The sequence below is a fragment of the Eschscholzia californica genome, unplaced genomic scaffold, assembly GCF_041429995.1.
Source record: "Eschscholzia californica isolate CP2 unplaced genomic scaffold, dmEscCali1.0.p SCAF_3, whole genome shotgun sequence".
Taxonomy (NCBI): Eukaryota; Viridiplantae; Streptophyta; class Magnoliopsida; order Ranunculales; family Papaveraceae; genus Eschscholzia; species Eschscholzia californica.
The window spans coordinates 66125642-66140465 of NW_028238420.1; the positions used below are offsets into that span (position 1 = coordinate 66125642).

At 33.5% G+C, this 14824-nt stretch overlaps 1 protein-coding gene across 2 annotated transcripts; it reads right to left on the reverse strand.

Annotated features, from left to right (window-relative positions):
• Positions 1–5730: 5730 nt before the first annotated feature.
• LOC147553561 (indole-3-acetic acid-amido synthetase GH3.17-like) lies at positions 5731–10523 on the reverse strand. 2 transcript variants are annotated; one of them, XM_086666123.1, is made up of 5 exons: positions 10024–10523; positions 7970–8504; positions 7775–7876; positions 6803–7653; positions 5731–6620 (listed from the first exon to the last, which is right to left on the reverse strand). In XM_086666123.1, exons 2-5 carry the CDS (start codon positions 8257–8259, stop codon positions 6031–6033), a joined length of 1833 nt encoding a protein of 610 aa, XP_086522249.1. In that variant the 5' UTR covers positions 8260–8504; positions 10024–10523; the 3' UTR covers positions 5731–6030. The 2 variants fall into 2 exon arrangements, with proteins under 2 accessions (XP_086522249.1, XP_086522250.1); XM_086666124.1 differs by lacking the exon at positions 10024–10523 and adding an exon at positions 9935–10012.
• Between the last annotated feature and the right edge of the window lie 4301 nt (positions 10524–14824).

The window sequence follows — 14824 nt, forward strand, 5'->3', positions numbered from 1 at the left end:
AAAGTTACTTTACTTTGAAGTCAAAAGCTAAAAGTTTTAACTACAAAAAAAAGTCAAATTTTAACTTAAATGAAGTCGGTAATTTTTGCGTACCAAACTAACTTTTCGACTTTTCTACTTAAATAAGCAAAAAAGTAACTTATTTTAGTGTTGCCAAACGACACCTAAAAGCTAACCCTTTTATGATAATTTTTTTTGAAAAGGACTATAGATTAACCTAAAATGATCATACAATTAGAAACTAGATAGATTAGATCTAAAGAGTTCAATAATTCATATATTTACATGTATGATGTATGAATTGACCCTGATCACTCTATTTCACTCTCAATGTTTAAACACGAAGAACCCACACGGGGGACATGGGGTAGTCTATTTGTATGGGCTTATGGACTAGTCCTTTTCTCTACAAGAGACTTTTTTTTTTCTCTATCTCTTTGATTTAATTATTATTGTTCTCTCTCATGAAACAGATTACCAAAAAGTGGGATCCCATGCCAAATTAGTTTAGAGAGAGAAAGTAGAATTAAGTGTGAGTGTGCTGCTACAAACCTCCAAAAATTGAGTCAATTGACAAGGATGTTGTATGAAATTATATAATCCTAAGTTGTCATTTTCTTCAAATAGTTCCCCACGAGTGCTTGGTTTAAGAACCCCGTATATTTCGGAAAATTAAACCTAAATTATTAGATATTTTTTGCACACTCTTCATCGAAACACATGCATGGTTAAGTCCCATCTATCTTTTCGTCAAAAAAGAAAAGTCACATATTACTCAATTTTTATCTTTAAATTTTATTTTTAAACTACATGATATTTACGAATATATAAATAATTAGTATTTTTTCCATTAACAAGTTTTCCTTGTATGGTTGCGGTCCTATTAGAAAAGAATTTGGATAACATTTTTCAAATGTAAATTACTTTCTATTAGAATTAGAATTAGTTGTTGAAGTATGTAAACAGTGAACAAATATGACGAATAACTTATGATCGTGCGCATAGTTTGTTCGATCTGTAACGCATTTGAAAAAACTGTCCGTGCCCCACGGTCACGAGTTACACTCTCGTTTCACTATAAATTTTAACCCATTTAAATAAAAATGTTCGGATCATGGATATTTAAGATTTCACTATAAATTTCCAAAACATATGGTAGAATTGTTTATGTTTCATTGATGACAACACGAGTTTCTCCATCTTGAAAAGTCATGTTGTATTTTGCTTGTTCATTAGCTACTTATAATGGTCTAATGACGGTATCACATTACCTTCTACGGTTCTACCTATAAGAAAAAGATTAAAAATAAGATCAGGGCATGTTTTCACAGTATTTGTTAGGCAAAAGTATTTTCCTCCAAACTACAGAGAGGAGCTATATTTGGTGGTTTTTCCCATATTATGGTAGTGTGGCTATATATATAATATAATATACACACACACACTAAAATATTATATCATTGACAAAATTGTGTATGTAAGATATGAGGCAGAAGTGAAAAGATAGATTGGAATAACATGTGATGACAGTATAAAAGATTTCCTATCATATAATCAAAGTTATCATCACTTTTAGCCTTTGTGGTTGTCATTTTAATATTATTCATGTATAGTCCTCAACAATATATATATAGATTGATATGATCTATCAACCTCCATCTATAGTATTCTCTTAATATTTTTCACATGTAATCAACACGATATTGTTCGTTATACATAATGAATGATTGTATTTCTAATTGTATATGTTTATTTTCAGAGAAAATACAAATTTTCTAACATTAATTATTTGTGGTCGATATATATATATATATATATCGAAATGCAGCTCTTACAGACGTTATACAATGTGAGAAGTCAATCTCATACATTAATTTGGATAATCCCCGTCTTATCAGTGAGACAAGTTAAATAATGTTACAATAATATTAAGTAGGGTGTGATTCCCTAATGAAACAAATCATGCCCTGTATACATAAAAGGAAATTAATTTAGAGGGCCGTTATTAAAAATTTCAAATATGGAAAGTGGGGTTAGTGTTGTGGACTTGTGGTTGGTGCCGGCATTGTGGTCATTACCCTCTAATCTATCGACTCTCACCTAACTCTGACTTCCTATAATCTTACATTATTAATAATACTCCATACATAGGATTATGTGTTGAATTTTATGTTTGATTTGGATTCTAGAATTACATAAGCCATTTGCTTCAAATTAATTAGGAACCACACTAATATTACTCGAATAGGTATAGGTAGAAATACCAAATATGCAAAAGAACAAGATTGAAGAAGAGATAAGCTTTTAAGGGAGGATGGATGGGTTTCATTAATAGTTGTAGTAAGATTTACAAGACAGTAAATAGACAAATAAATAGTAAAAGATTAAAAGGCAGAAAATAACTAAACTACTCTAACTATAATATATACTGCATGCATGATTCAGATATAAACAACGGAATTGATGTTAATTCTTAGAAGCGGGCCGGGTGGGGCAAAATGAGTAGAGGATAGAGTTATTACTTATAAGGTAGTAGGAGGAGTTAGTTGAGAGTTGAGAACAACACATGTTTTTTGTATAAATAAATATATATATATATATATATACTATGTTGCATGCAGATTTTGGCCAGACAATTAACAAAACCCTAAAACAACAGCCTTTGTTTTGTAGTTCATTTTATTTGGGACCTATCCGTTTGTTTTTACTGTCCCATTTCATGTTTTGGGACAGCCAGCTTACTTGTGCCCAACTCCTCATATTCGTGGCTTAACTATAACCTTTGCTTCCTCATCCATAACTTAGGATATTATTCTTTCAAATTCTGAAATAAATAGGGAAATTTGCAAACTAAGAAATATTAAAATTTTTTTAATGAAATTGTTGATCTGAAGGCCGAAATAGTGAAGCTGCTCATCGAGACAGTTTCCATTAAATGTGTGAATTTCGTGTTATAGTTGAGTCACCGGGTTTCTTCACTTTGATGATGAGGAGCTAGTGGCCTGGGTTTTTTTTTTTTCCTAGCGGCCTCAATTCTCCTCACTTCTTTTGTATCACTTTCGCATCTGTATGTCTTAGTTAGATATTAATATGTGGGATACCTTCATCTCTTTCTCATTAATATGTTTGTATTTATAATTTTTGAGAATTTCTTGCCCATGTATCTAAGATATTACTTCGTGTTCAATCTCTATCTTTTCTCTCTCATGAATCTCTTTTCAAAAACGACATTAAATCCTACGTACTCGTGTGTTTTAGACATTGATATGTGGGATATTACACCACGTATATATATATTCCGGATCACAATAAAAAGGCAAACATATAATGAATGCACCAATATCACCTCGAATTATTTCAGGTCCCTGCATATGTATAAGATGACAGGGGCTCTAAACTAATATAATCTCTAGGGCCCATTAATAATTGGGCTTCTACAGGCTTGGTTGTCCTGGTCGGGTACGAGAACAAGAACGGGCCACAAAGGGCTTAACAATCTGTGGCCCTAGATCTTACTAGTACGTGGAGTATTTCTTTCCTATTCCCTTTCTATTTAGGGAAGGCTGCGGCTTTGGGGAATAAAGAAAATTCTCCGGGGAATAAATTCTCGAGGGAATCCAGATTTTTTTGAAAATTCTCTGGGGAATAAATTTTTATGGGAATACATAACACACTTTTTTGAAAGTCGCCGGCGACCTTCAAACATAATTTTTCTTTTTTAATTTTCTCTCTCTCTCTCTCATTTTTTTTTTCTTTTCTCTCTCTCTAGACTGTTCTCACGAAAGAGAAAGAGGAAATTCTAGAGAGAGAAAGAAGGTAAAATTAATATGGAGTAAGATAGGTTATGGTAATTGGCAATGTTTTTGTGAATTTGAATGGGTAACGGTAAGTCAACGGGATTTGGCCTATGATAACGACGGGGGCGCAGTAGTTTTCTTATACTAGAAAATTGTAGAAGATAGATACTGTTTCAGTCTCCCTCTAAATTTATTAGGTATTCGTTAATTGCTTCTAAAGTTACTTCTTCATAACAATTACGAGTGTTAATTCATACGAACGATAAATAGGTATTAGGTTCCATTAATTTCTGTTCTTATACTTCCCGAAGATTGATTCCTATGCCATTTTCTCTGTGAAATTGATTAGGCGACTTATTTTATATCTAGATTAAGGTTATTGGTTTGATGAATTATTCGAACAACTTTTGGTAAATTAGGGCAGTTTCTTGATTTTTGTTTAACCAACAACTGTATGAATTGGGTATTTTGATCTTTGTAAGTTTAGTTTTAGAATAGAAATTCTTGTCGGCAAGGTTGCAAGGTTGGTAAACTTACAAAGATCTTTGTAAGTTTTGTTTAACCAACAACTGTATGAATTGGGTATTTTGATCTTTGTAAAATTAAGATCTTAATCTGCAATTGTAAACAAATTCAAATCACAGAATAAGAAGAAAAAGAAAGAGGCAGAAGAAAATCAATACCATGGAGGGTAGAACTCAACAACAATGAAAGGATGTTTGCCAATAGTGTCATGAAAGTTCTCCTCCATAGAAGGTCTGTTCGCTCTCTCTCTCTAGATCTGTTCTAGAGAGAGAGAGAAAGAAAAGAAAAACAAAAATGTAGAGAGAGAGAGGGGGGAGAGAGAAAATAAAAAAAAAATATTTTATGTTTGAAGGTTGGTCGGCCGGCGACTTTCGCCGGAGAAGATGATGAGGTGTCGAGAACATGAAGTGGTAGAGAGAGGTGATGAGATGGAGGAGCCTTTTTTTATAGCATCTTCTAAAATTAGAAGCCCCTTAGCAATAAAAAGAAACATAAAAAGTCAATCTTATTTGACTAATTTTAATGAAAGTCTTTATTCCCCAGAGAATTTTCTTTATTCCCCAAAGCCGCGGTCTTAGGGAAATGCCAACAGACTATTTCGAGTTACTCCTAGATTAGAGACATATGTATATACATTTTAAAAGTCCCCTGAAAAATTGGTGGCGACTTTCATTAGACAAGACGGTGGGTGAAGTGATGAGACAAAGTGGATGAGAGTAGTGATGAAATGGAGGAGAGATGAATTGAATTTTAATGTGAATGAGTTTTTTTGACTGAAATTCTTTTTTGACCCCTAAGTTTATCTCTAGAAAAAGTTACTCAAGTAGTATATAAATTAACCCTTAAGAGGCAAAACGAACCGTAGGACACTTATAGAACCAAAACAGCGAATTGAACACAAATTACAGGGTAAAACATAACCAAGCCATAGATTTTAGAAGTTTGGTGGCTCACCTCTTCTAGAAGTACATTAATTTACTCCATTTCAAGTCAGTTTGAGCCAAACAATCACTATTATAATTAAGATATTAACGTAAACACAAGTTTATTTGTTTGTTTTCTGAACAAAAAATTAAAGTGCCTTCTTTTTTTCAAATCTGAATCCAAAATTAATGGATATATTTATTTGTTTTCTTTCTTTTATCTTTATAGTTTAAAACAAATCTTTGTACCAATGAATGAGTTTTCAACTTAAAACACAAGTTCTTTCATCAAAAAAAAAAACTTAAAACACAAGTTTATTTTCGACAGACTTGTTTTAAAGTTTAAATTTAGCAGAGAAGTAAACACATACGGGTACTCAAACTATACCAGAATAATTAGTATATTAGAGATTAATTATCCAAGATATCATATTCAAACTTCAACTGATCGATGAAAACAACTCCTCTACCAAACTTGGGCAAGATTTGAAGCACAAAATATAAAATTGTTACAGTAACTAGGATGTCACTTTCTTCATTACAAACGGATTCCAAAACTACCCATGAATCCACCCTCATACAATAAGACCACAAAAATATAAAAAAAAAAAAAAAGAAGAAGAATTAAATAGGAGTAGAGCTTTTACAAAGTTCAAATTCTAACAAATTCCTGATTCACATACCGGAATCTTCATCTCTGCAACATACCCACTTGCCGGAATCCGGTTAAAACATCGAAAAACGACTACATAAAAGCTACTAAAATATAAGAATTTGTGATCAATTTATTTAGTAGCTTCCATTCTATAAGGTTGCCAAAAAGGAGCTTTCCTACTAAAGAAGTTCCCAGTAACCCTTGAATCCAAAATCTTGATTGCTTCATCAGATTTGATGCATCTTGGTGTTTTATATTGATTCACAGATGAACCTTGAGTCACACAGAAATCCATTAGAGCATCAAAAGTTCCATATGTGACAACCCTTATCTCTAATGGCCCAATTGATTTATCTTTGCTCCTACATCTTCTATATACTGAATCAAGTGATTCTTCAACTTTTGAACAACATTCTTCCATTACTGAACCATTTAGTTCAGGAAAATCACCATTTTCTCTCATTTTAAGCTCCCAATAAAGTACATAATGACCTGGGATTGAAGCTGTATCAGCATAGCTTGTATACTCAGTAAGAAGACATCCAAATGGTTCAAGAAGTAATTTTGCTTCTGTTACAGCTTGTAGTAAGTCTTCTTCATTTGTCTTGTCTGTGTCGATGCTTAAAACAACGTTTCGCCGGTGGACGAATTTGAATTCTGGGGCATTGTTGTAGAATCCAGTCACCTTGAGTATGTCTCCAACTCTGTACCTATATAGTCCTGAAATTAAGAAAACAAGGGGGAGAAATGTTCTTATATGTCGTTTCGGACCTCGAATTAAGCTTAAAACTGAAATTATAAAGAATTTTGATGACAGTACTCGAAAAAATATAAAAGTTTGGAAAAGTTTATGTCATAACTATGAAACAGAACGAGTCTGAAGAAAGAGATGGGGGAGTTACCTGTGAAAGTGGTGACGACAATTTCGTAATAACCACCGAGCTTCACTTCTGTAAGATCAACTGTTACGATTTCTTCTTGCTCATTATTCAAGCAATTAAGATCAGAAATCCCATTACACTGGATTCCCTGGTTAGCTTCTTCATGTGTTCTTTCAACAGGGATGAACTCAAAGTAGGCCATGTTTGGAAGGAGAGTGTAAGAGACATCAGCCGGTTTACTCAACGGATTGACATTAATCCCAAAATAACACTCTGATGATGCATACATCGTCGATATTAGAGGTAGTCCACCACTATAAAAATCGAGGGTCGGGATGTATTGAGCCATGGACCCTGTAACTATGACATCGACGTACTTTGTTCTAGGCCAAAGCCTCTTAACTATCCCATCCCATGATTTTGTACTACATTCTAACTCAATCAAATCAGCTAAATCTGTATTTGGTTGTCTAAGGATGTTCATTACGGCTATTCGGCAACTAGGGTCTGTGATCCAAGTACTAATATTGCCTGTCCTTATATTAGAACATAACTCTTTCCAATATTCCTCCAAGAATTTGATTGCCCGCAAAAAAGCAGATGCGAAAACTGCTCCTACCCGAAGAACTTCATCTCTCTGGATCAAACCACAGAGTAATTGACAATACATACTTTGTTTGCTATCCGAACACAAAATGGTTTCATCTGGACTTGTATAAACATTGAATCTATTGAAGGGCCTGTTTCTGAAGTTTTTACTCTTGTAGTAGCTGGTTAACACCGGTCGTGCCATCAAACCAGACGAGGTACTTATTTCTGGTTTGATAAACAAGAGATACATTCCTTTGCCTTTGTCTAGACCCTCGACACACCTGAAGTTTCAAACGCAAGAAAGAGAAATGAATTAAACGGCGAATAAAAGCGTTTATGAATGTTCAGTGATCAGTTTAAACATCCAAATATAATGAAGGAAGAGAGACATTAGATTCTCACTGGTTCATCACAGGAACTAAAAGATTATATAAGAAGGTCTTTCTATCCAAATCTTCAGCAGTGGTTGGCATCATCTTTGGCTGTCCTCCTGAAGTTCCTGAACTGTTTGAAGAACAACAACAACACGATCTTTTAAGATGGAAATTCAAGAAACATATTATTCGTTAAAATCTTAATAAAGAGGTTATATTTTACCTAGTCAAAAGCTCTGTAATGGGTTGAGATGATATGATATTAGACGGTTCACCGTTGGCAATTCGTTCGATATAAGGCTTGATATCTTCGTAATTAACGATAGGAACTTTCTTCTTGAACATCTCCTTATCGACACGATCACCAAGATAGTCACGTAAGTACTCTGTCTCAGCATTTTGATTTAGTATCGTCTCAAGTATTTGTTGCTGAATTTGTTCTGCATTGGTGGTCAAGTCTTGTAAAAGTTTCATACTACCTTCACTATCATGAGGATCACAACTTGGTAACATCTTAAGAAACTAATTGAAGTGGGGGAACTAATAAAAATGATGAATTCTAGAGATGGGAGAGTCAGACAGAAACATAAAGGATGCCAAAAGGAAAAGAGCCTGGAAGGAACCAAGACCAACTAATTATACTACTGCCTCTTGTTGGTCACTCTTTCTTTCTCTCTCATATTCAAAGCTCTCTCTCTCTCTAATGTTAATCTTTACTCTGTGAGTGTGTTCTGAAATGGGTCTCTGTTTCTTGGTAGCTGCTGATAAGAGAGTGTGAGTGATTAAATAACAGATTTTTGAGGGGATTTTGGGAATTTATATATAACAAAGAAATACAAATTTGTAAAGAAAAAACAAGTAGGAAATGTAGGAGAAGTAGATGGCTACAGAGGTCCTACACATGTGACCTTGTCTGGGTAGGTCTGATTAGATGAAGCTAATCTTTGAGTCAAAACTACATCCATTTCCCTTTTAAGAGATTACACTAAGATGTTCCTTTTCTCCTCTCTTTTGGTTTATGGGTTTTTATGGGAAATAAAAAATAGAATAAGCTCAAAAATCACATGAAAATTGAGATATACCTAAACCTTAACAAAAGTTCAGACCATACAACTTTATATATTTACAAGAGTTAGTTAAGATAAAATGATAAAGGCAATATAAATTCTATAATGAGCTCATATATATTTCCGAAAGTCTAAGGAAGTAGATCGCGAATAAACGAATACAAAATCAATAAAGAAGAAAAATCAAGTACCCATGAATGAATATGACAGTTTAATCAAAATCAGCTAACTATAGAGAGCAAGAATCTCCCCCTTAACAGCTCGTCCGGTGTTTATGAAAGGGATATTCAACGATCAGATGGTAATATGAAACATCATTTCAAAGTCATCCTCGATACGTTATGTCATTGGTTTCCTTTTGCTAATTTTAGCACCTATTTTTAGTAGAATTACACATGTATAGAGTTACATTATATGACCATGAATATATATCTAACAACTTTAATGATCTCATCTAAATTATATCTAGCTCTACCAAAATTTTGGCTGAAAAAGATTTCTAGCTCCAAACAAAAATGTTTGTTTGAATTTCAAGTCTTATTTGATTATAGGTAACAACAAGCTTTTTCTGCATAATTTGGAGGTTTCTACATTAAGGAACCCCAAAGACTTTTAGTAACAAACAAGAAAATGAATCATGTAACCTAATGTTTACTGTTTTCTCTTCTAACTAATTCAACAATCCAAATCAAAACTTCTTGTTTGGTACTAGTAATTAAGATAAGACCCTAAAAACAAAATAATAACAAGACTTTGAAATGATAAAATATAACATATTTCCCACTAGTTATTATCTTCAGCCTGGCATTTCAACAAACAGGATATATGCGATATTTATTATGTGGGGATTATTAATTTAAACAATGCCATTAATATACTAATAAAATCATGGGTTGTCATGAAATGAGGTCTTCTCTCAAAGCAACGGACCCTACTTTTGAATCACAAATAAAAATTAAAATTGGAGACAAATAATAACCCATTGGTAATCAATCAATGCCAAAATAATGATCAAAGAAAATCAGCAAATTAATAGAGTCAGCAATAGTGAATTTGATCACCAAAAAGAAATCTAAAAATGTGACGGTCCAAGCCTTCACAATTATCATTATTGTTCCTACCTCAGACATCTAGGTCTAAACCCTAGAATACGGAAATTTGTTTTCGGAGAAGGCTCGACGAGCCCACCCAGAAGGCCCTCGACACTTACCAAGTTTGAGTACCTATAGCTGAGGTTCCGGATACGCTCACGAGCGATGAGGAACTATCACGAGGCCTCCGGTCTGGAACAAAACCTCGCATCACGGTAGATGTGGTTAAGTGAGGACAATAATGTTGTAAGGGATCCACGGTGTCATCGCATACTCTAATGGTCGGGCTAATCGTGGGCGAGACCTTTTGGGGTGACCTCGTGAAGTCTTCACGAAGAACAAAACTCTGTACTGGTAAACTTGGCTATATGATACTAAAAGCGGAAACAATATGGTCAATTGTGCTTGAGACTTTACGAAAAAAAAAAAAAAAAAGTAAGAAATTTTGATGTAAGATGAAAGTAATAACAGCTAAGCAAAGTATATTTAGAAAGGAAATAAAGGGTAGTTTTAAAAAATGAAAGTGAACATGGTGAGAGAGCAACATAAGCCAGATAAGCTGCAGATTGAGAAAAGTTAGTATATACTATATTTTCAGGGCTAAGACAAAGTCAGAGGTAGTAAATGAATTGAAAAAATGACTAGTAGTTTAATGAAATTGAGATTAGAAGAACAAAGAAAACGGGATTTGCTAGATTTGATAGATACTACAAAGGAGTTCATGAAAAGAGACAAAGAGAGAGGGTGTCTTATTAGGGGACAGACCACCTTTGAAGAGGGCAGATGGGGATGACCAAAACCAGGAAATGACATAAGAATATGAAAGATAGATAGATGAATCTATATAAGTATTATACATGTAGTAGTATTACAAAGGAGTTGAAATCTAAGAGAGAAGGAGCTTAATTATCATCAATATTGTTGTTTGGTACTATAAAAGAAACAAACAACTATATCAATTTCATTCCCAAGTAGATTTAACAATCCAAATTTTGTACTCCAGCAACTCATTGAGGTATGTACGGACCACATTATTCTCCTAACCAAAATTTAGGTAGGCTGCGGAAAAAAGACCGATACACATTTTGTTATCGTGAGTCACTTGATGCCGGTGGAAGGCGTATGCACATATCCACTAATCCACTTGCTTGCTACATTTAATAGGTCACTTTGAGATATGCTCCGAGCTTAGGCGAGTCCAACCCAGTGGTGGGATAGTTCCGCAGAGTAGTTACATACTTGTATGTATATTGAATTTTTTGGTGGATATCATTTGTCATTATAACAAAACTAACGTAACTAAATTTTATTAAGAAAGTATAGTTGAATATATTAGAGAAATAAAAATATTGCAGGTTAGTATAGTTTTAAGTAAAAGAAAATTACAACCCGAATATCAACTCATTACTCTTTATTAGAGTTGTTAGTGCCTATTATCCCCCTTTATCATCACTTGCATTTGCAAGCAAATCCCCACGGCAAGGGGATCAAGTAGTAAAAGGGGGACAACAAACCCTTTAATAAGGTATAACTTAGATATGATAGGACCCTAAAACCCTATAAACCTAGCCTGCCCTCCATAAATACTATTAAGACCCTATAGGATTATAGAAAAGAAGATTCCATGTTGAGTTGTGCACATGGAAGTTACTTGGTATAACATTCATAGTGTGTTTGGACCAACCAATAATGAATCCTCCCATTCACAGAGTTCAAGTAAATTTTTTAGTTTATTGGGTAACTAATAAGAATCTTTAGATTTAATATTATTTGAGTTTTTCAAACGCCTCTTTAATTATTGTTCTTTTGAAGAATTTTTTTTTTGAAATTCGCTTTGTTAAAAAAATAAATTATATCGCTTTCTTCAAAAGTTGTTCCGGTTGTATTTGGTATGCTGTTTTATCGTCTTGTTTCTTTTCTGAATTATAATGTCATTCTGAAACTAATCAGAGATAAACAAGTTGGATTTTAAATAAAAGAAAATCCTTTAAAAGAAAACAGATTGTTCGTACTCTGTTTTAAATTCAGATAAGAATTGTATTTCAAATAATAAAAGAGGATAAATAACAGAAATTATTATAATTAGAACCGAGGCGAGTGATCTCTTTCCTTAAGACAATAGTTTTTCTTGTTTATTGTACCAACAGTATAGGTGATTTGTCTCCCATGATAAAATGGATTACCTTTTCGGATCGGATGTACTTGGATCTGAAAATCTATCGAACGTCAGTAAGTATTGAAGAATTCTTGAATGCTTTAAACTCTCTTAATTCGAAGTGAATCTTGAAGTCTGATTTGATGGCTTATTTAAAGGTGAGAGGTGATTGTTAACAAACAGTCAAAAGTGGAGGGAACAGTCACACCCCTTTTGGAGAGAGGAGGTACTTATCCACAGGTTTAATCTGGTCCGTCGGATTGTCTTTGGTGTAAAAATAAAAACAAAGGCTCATATGCTCCTAGCACGATGCACACGTGCAAAGTGCGTGCGGGCGCCTCTAAAACGCCCATTCGCTCACGTGAGTGCGCTGTTTGCGTGGTGCAAACCATGTAAACCTTGGACCATTGTTTTATTCATACTATAGTACGAGAGAGCAACTTATTATGAATCCTTCACATTCTCTTAAATTACCCGATATGGGATTTTCCTTAAATATTTCACATTTTTCCACATTTGAACCCAAACTTCGAAAATTAATATCTTATTCATATGGAATCGGGTTTGATCGAACCAAACCTTGAAATTTAAGCCCTCGACGAGGACGCAATGGTGCGGTCTTTGAGTTGTTTCGACAATCGAAACCTTTCCAAAAAGGCAAAAAACACTCCTACTGAAGTGTCGATCCCAACAATTTCTTCCTAATTTTTTTTTCAAAAATTGTTCACTTTTCCCCTAATTTTTTTTTTCCCGAAACCCGTTTTATCGAGAACTGAAATTTTCTAAAAATGTTTTTTCACGAAAATCGTTTTTGTTAACGAAATAATTTTTTCCTTAAAAAAAGGTTTTCGACAAAAAAGAGCCTTCATGAAACAAAAAGTTATCAAGAAATTTCTGTTATCGATAAAACGGTTTTTGAGAAAAAATATGCATTTTTAAAAAAAGGTTTTTCGGGGGAAACCGGTTTTCGAGAATATTTTTTCTTTTTGGAAAAAACGGTTTTGGGGAAAAAATATTTGGAGAAAAAATGGGTTTGTGGGAAAAAACGATTTTCAAAAATCAATTTTCCTAGATAAATTATTTTCGAGAAAAACAATTTTTAGAAAAAAAAAACTATTTTGAAATTTTTTAAAATAATTGTTCTGTAGAAAAATATGTTCGTAAGAAAATATTTTATCTATTGATTTTAAGGATGAAATTTTGATTTGTTAATCCAAAATCCTTACAAATCTTAGGTGGTAGGGTGAGATTTTAGTCCAATACAAATTTTGGATTTGGAATCCTTAAGATTCAAGAGTCTTAAGATTTTTGGTAGCCAAACAGACCAAGAAATATTGATTCCTACCAAATCTCATATTTGATAGGAATCCTATTTAAGAATCCTGCTACTACTTTCCAATTTCTTTTGACTTTTGGTATAGGAAGAGCACTATTTAGTAAAGGTATTGCGTTAGATATAGACCGACCGAAAATACTAGAAAATACCTTAATGTTTTGTCATTTGGGTCCAAGAGATACCCAAAATACTAGAAAATCTTTTATGTTATAACCATAGATTTGATCATTCGGTATCAGTATTATTTTTCAAGGTAAATAACATTTCTTTCATAAAAAAAAAAGGTAAATAACATTTCTCTATATAATCTCCTCATATGCGGGACAGTGGCGGACCCAGAAAAATTTCTCTGTCGGGGCACTTTTAGTTATAATAAGTTGTAAAGCATCTAAAAATTTTGATGTGACGTCAGAGCGAATGATCTCTATACATTGCTGTATTATAAGCCAACTCAACTACTATTGATATACGAGTTGTTTCGGTTTTAACCAATATAAATAAGTAGTCTTATACACATTTGAATTACATAAAGAAGTTAAGGAGACATAGATGGCAGGCTCATTTTAGAAAAATAATTAGATAACCCAGTAAGAAAATAACATTAGTCTTTTATGGGATAAGAATGATATGGAGAAAAATAGCTCTAACAACATTTATGGGAGTCAACAATGAATTTACAAATAAAAAGGATCAAAAGATCGATTGATCTTTTAATAGAGGGTCAAAATAGAATAGTAGAGGGCTAATAGGGGAGCTAATTAAAAGTAGGGGGCATATAAAAATTTACATAAAGAAGTTAAGGAGACATAGATGGGAGGCTCATTTTAGAAAAATAATTAGATAACCTAGTAAGAAAATAACATTAATCTTTTATGGGATAAGAATGATATGGAGAAAAATAGCTCTAACAACGTTTATGGGATTCAACAATGAATTTACAAACAAAAAGGATCAAAAGATCCATTGAACTTTTAATAGAGGGTCAAAATAGAATAGTAGAGGGCTAATAGGGGAGCTAATTAAAAGTAGGGGGCATATAAGAATTTATCTATAAAGAAATTAAAAGAAAAGTGAGTTGAGTCCTTGGGGATTCGAACCTCAAACCTACTCACACTAACTCCTTTCCCCAAACATAGATACCACTACACTAACTCAAACTTTGTGTCAAATATGTGGGTTTTTTTTCTTTATATTTTACCTCTGTTTGGAATAGATATACACATTGGACTCGTGTAGTTGTAGCTTGGACCCGTGGGGGCACGTCACCCCGCGGGTCCCAACGTGGGTCCGCCCCTGATGCGGGAGGAGGGGCACCCCAATGTGTCTTTGGGGAGGCCATATGTCTTCACATGGTTTGGATCTTGTTTGATGGACATGTTGACCGTTGACTATGATTATGTAGGACTAAATTAGACCTGAGTAATTGACT

Excerpts from the sequence above, each read along its gene's own strand:
- LOC147553561 (XM_086666123.1), bottom strand. The coding sequence starts at position 8,259 with ATGTTACCAAGTTGTGATCCTCATGATAGTGAAGGTAGTATGAAACTT. Across the intron at positions 7,877-7,969 it reads ATTACAGAGCTTTTGACTAG|TTCAGGAACTTCAGGAGGAC; the intron begins GTAAAATATAAC and ends TTCTTCAAACAG. Across the intron at positions 6,621-6,802 it reads TGTCGTCACCACTTTCACAG|GACTATATAGGTACAGAGTT; the intron begins GTAACTCCCCCA and ends TCTTAATTTCAG.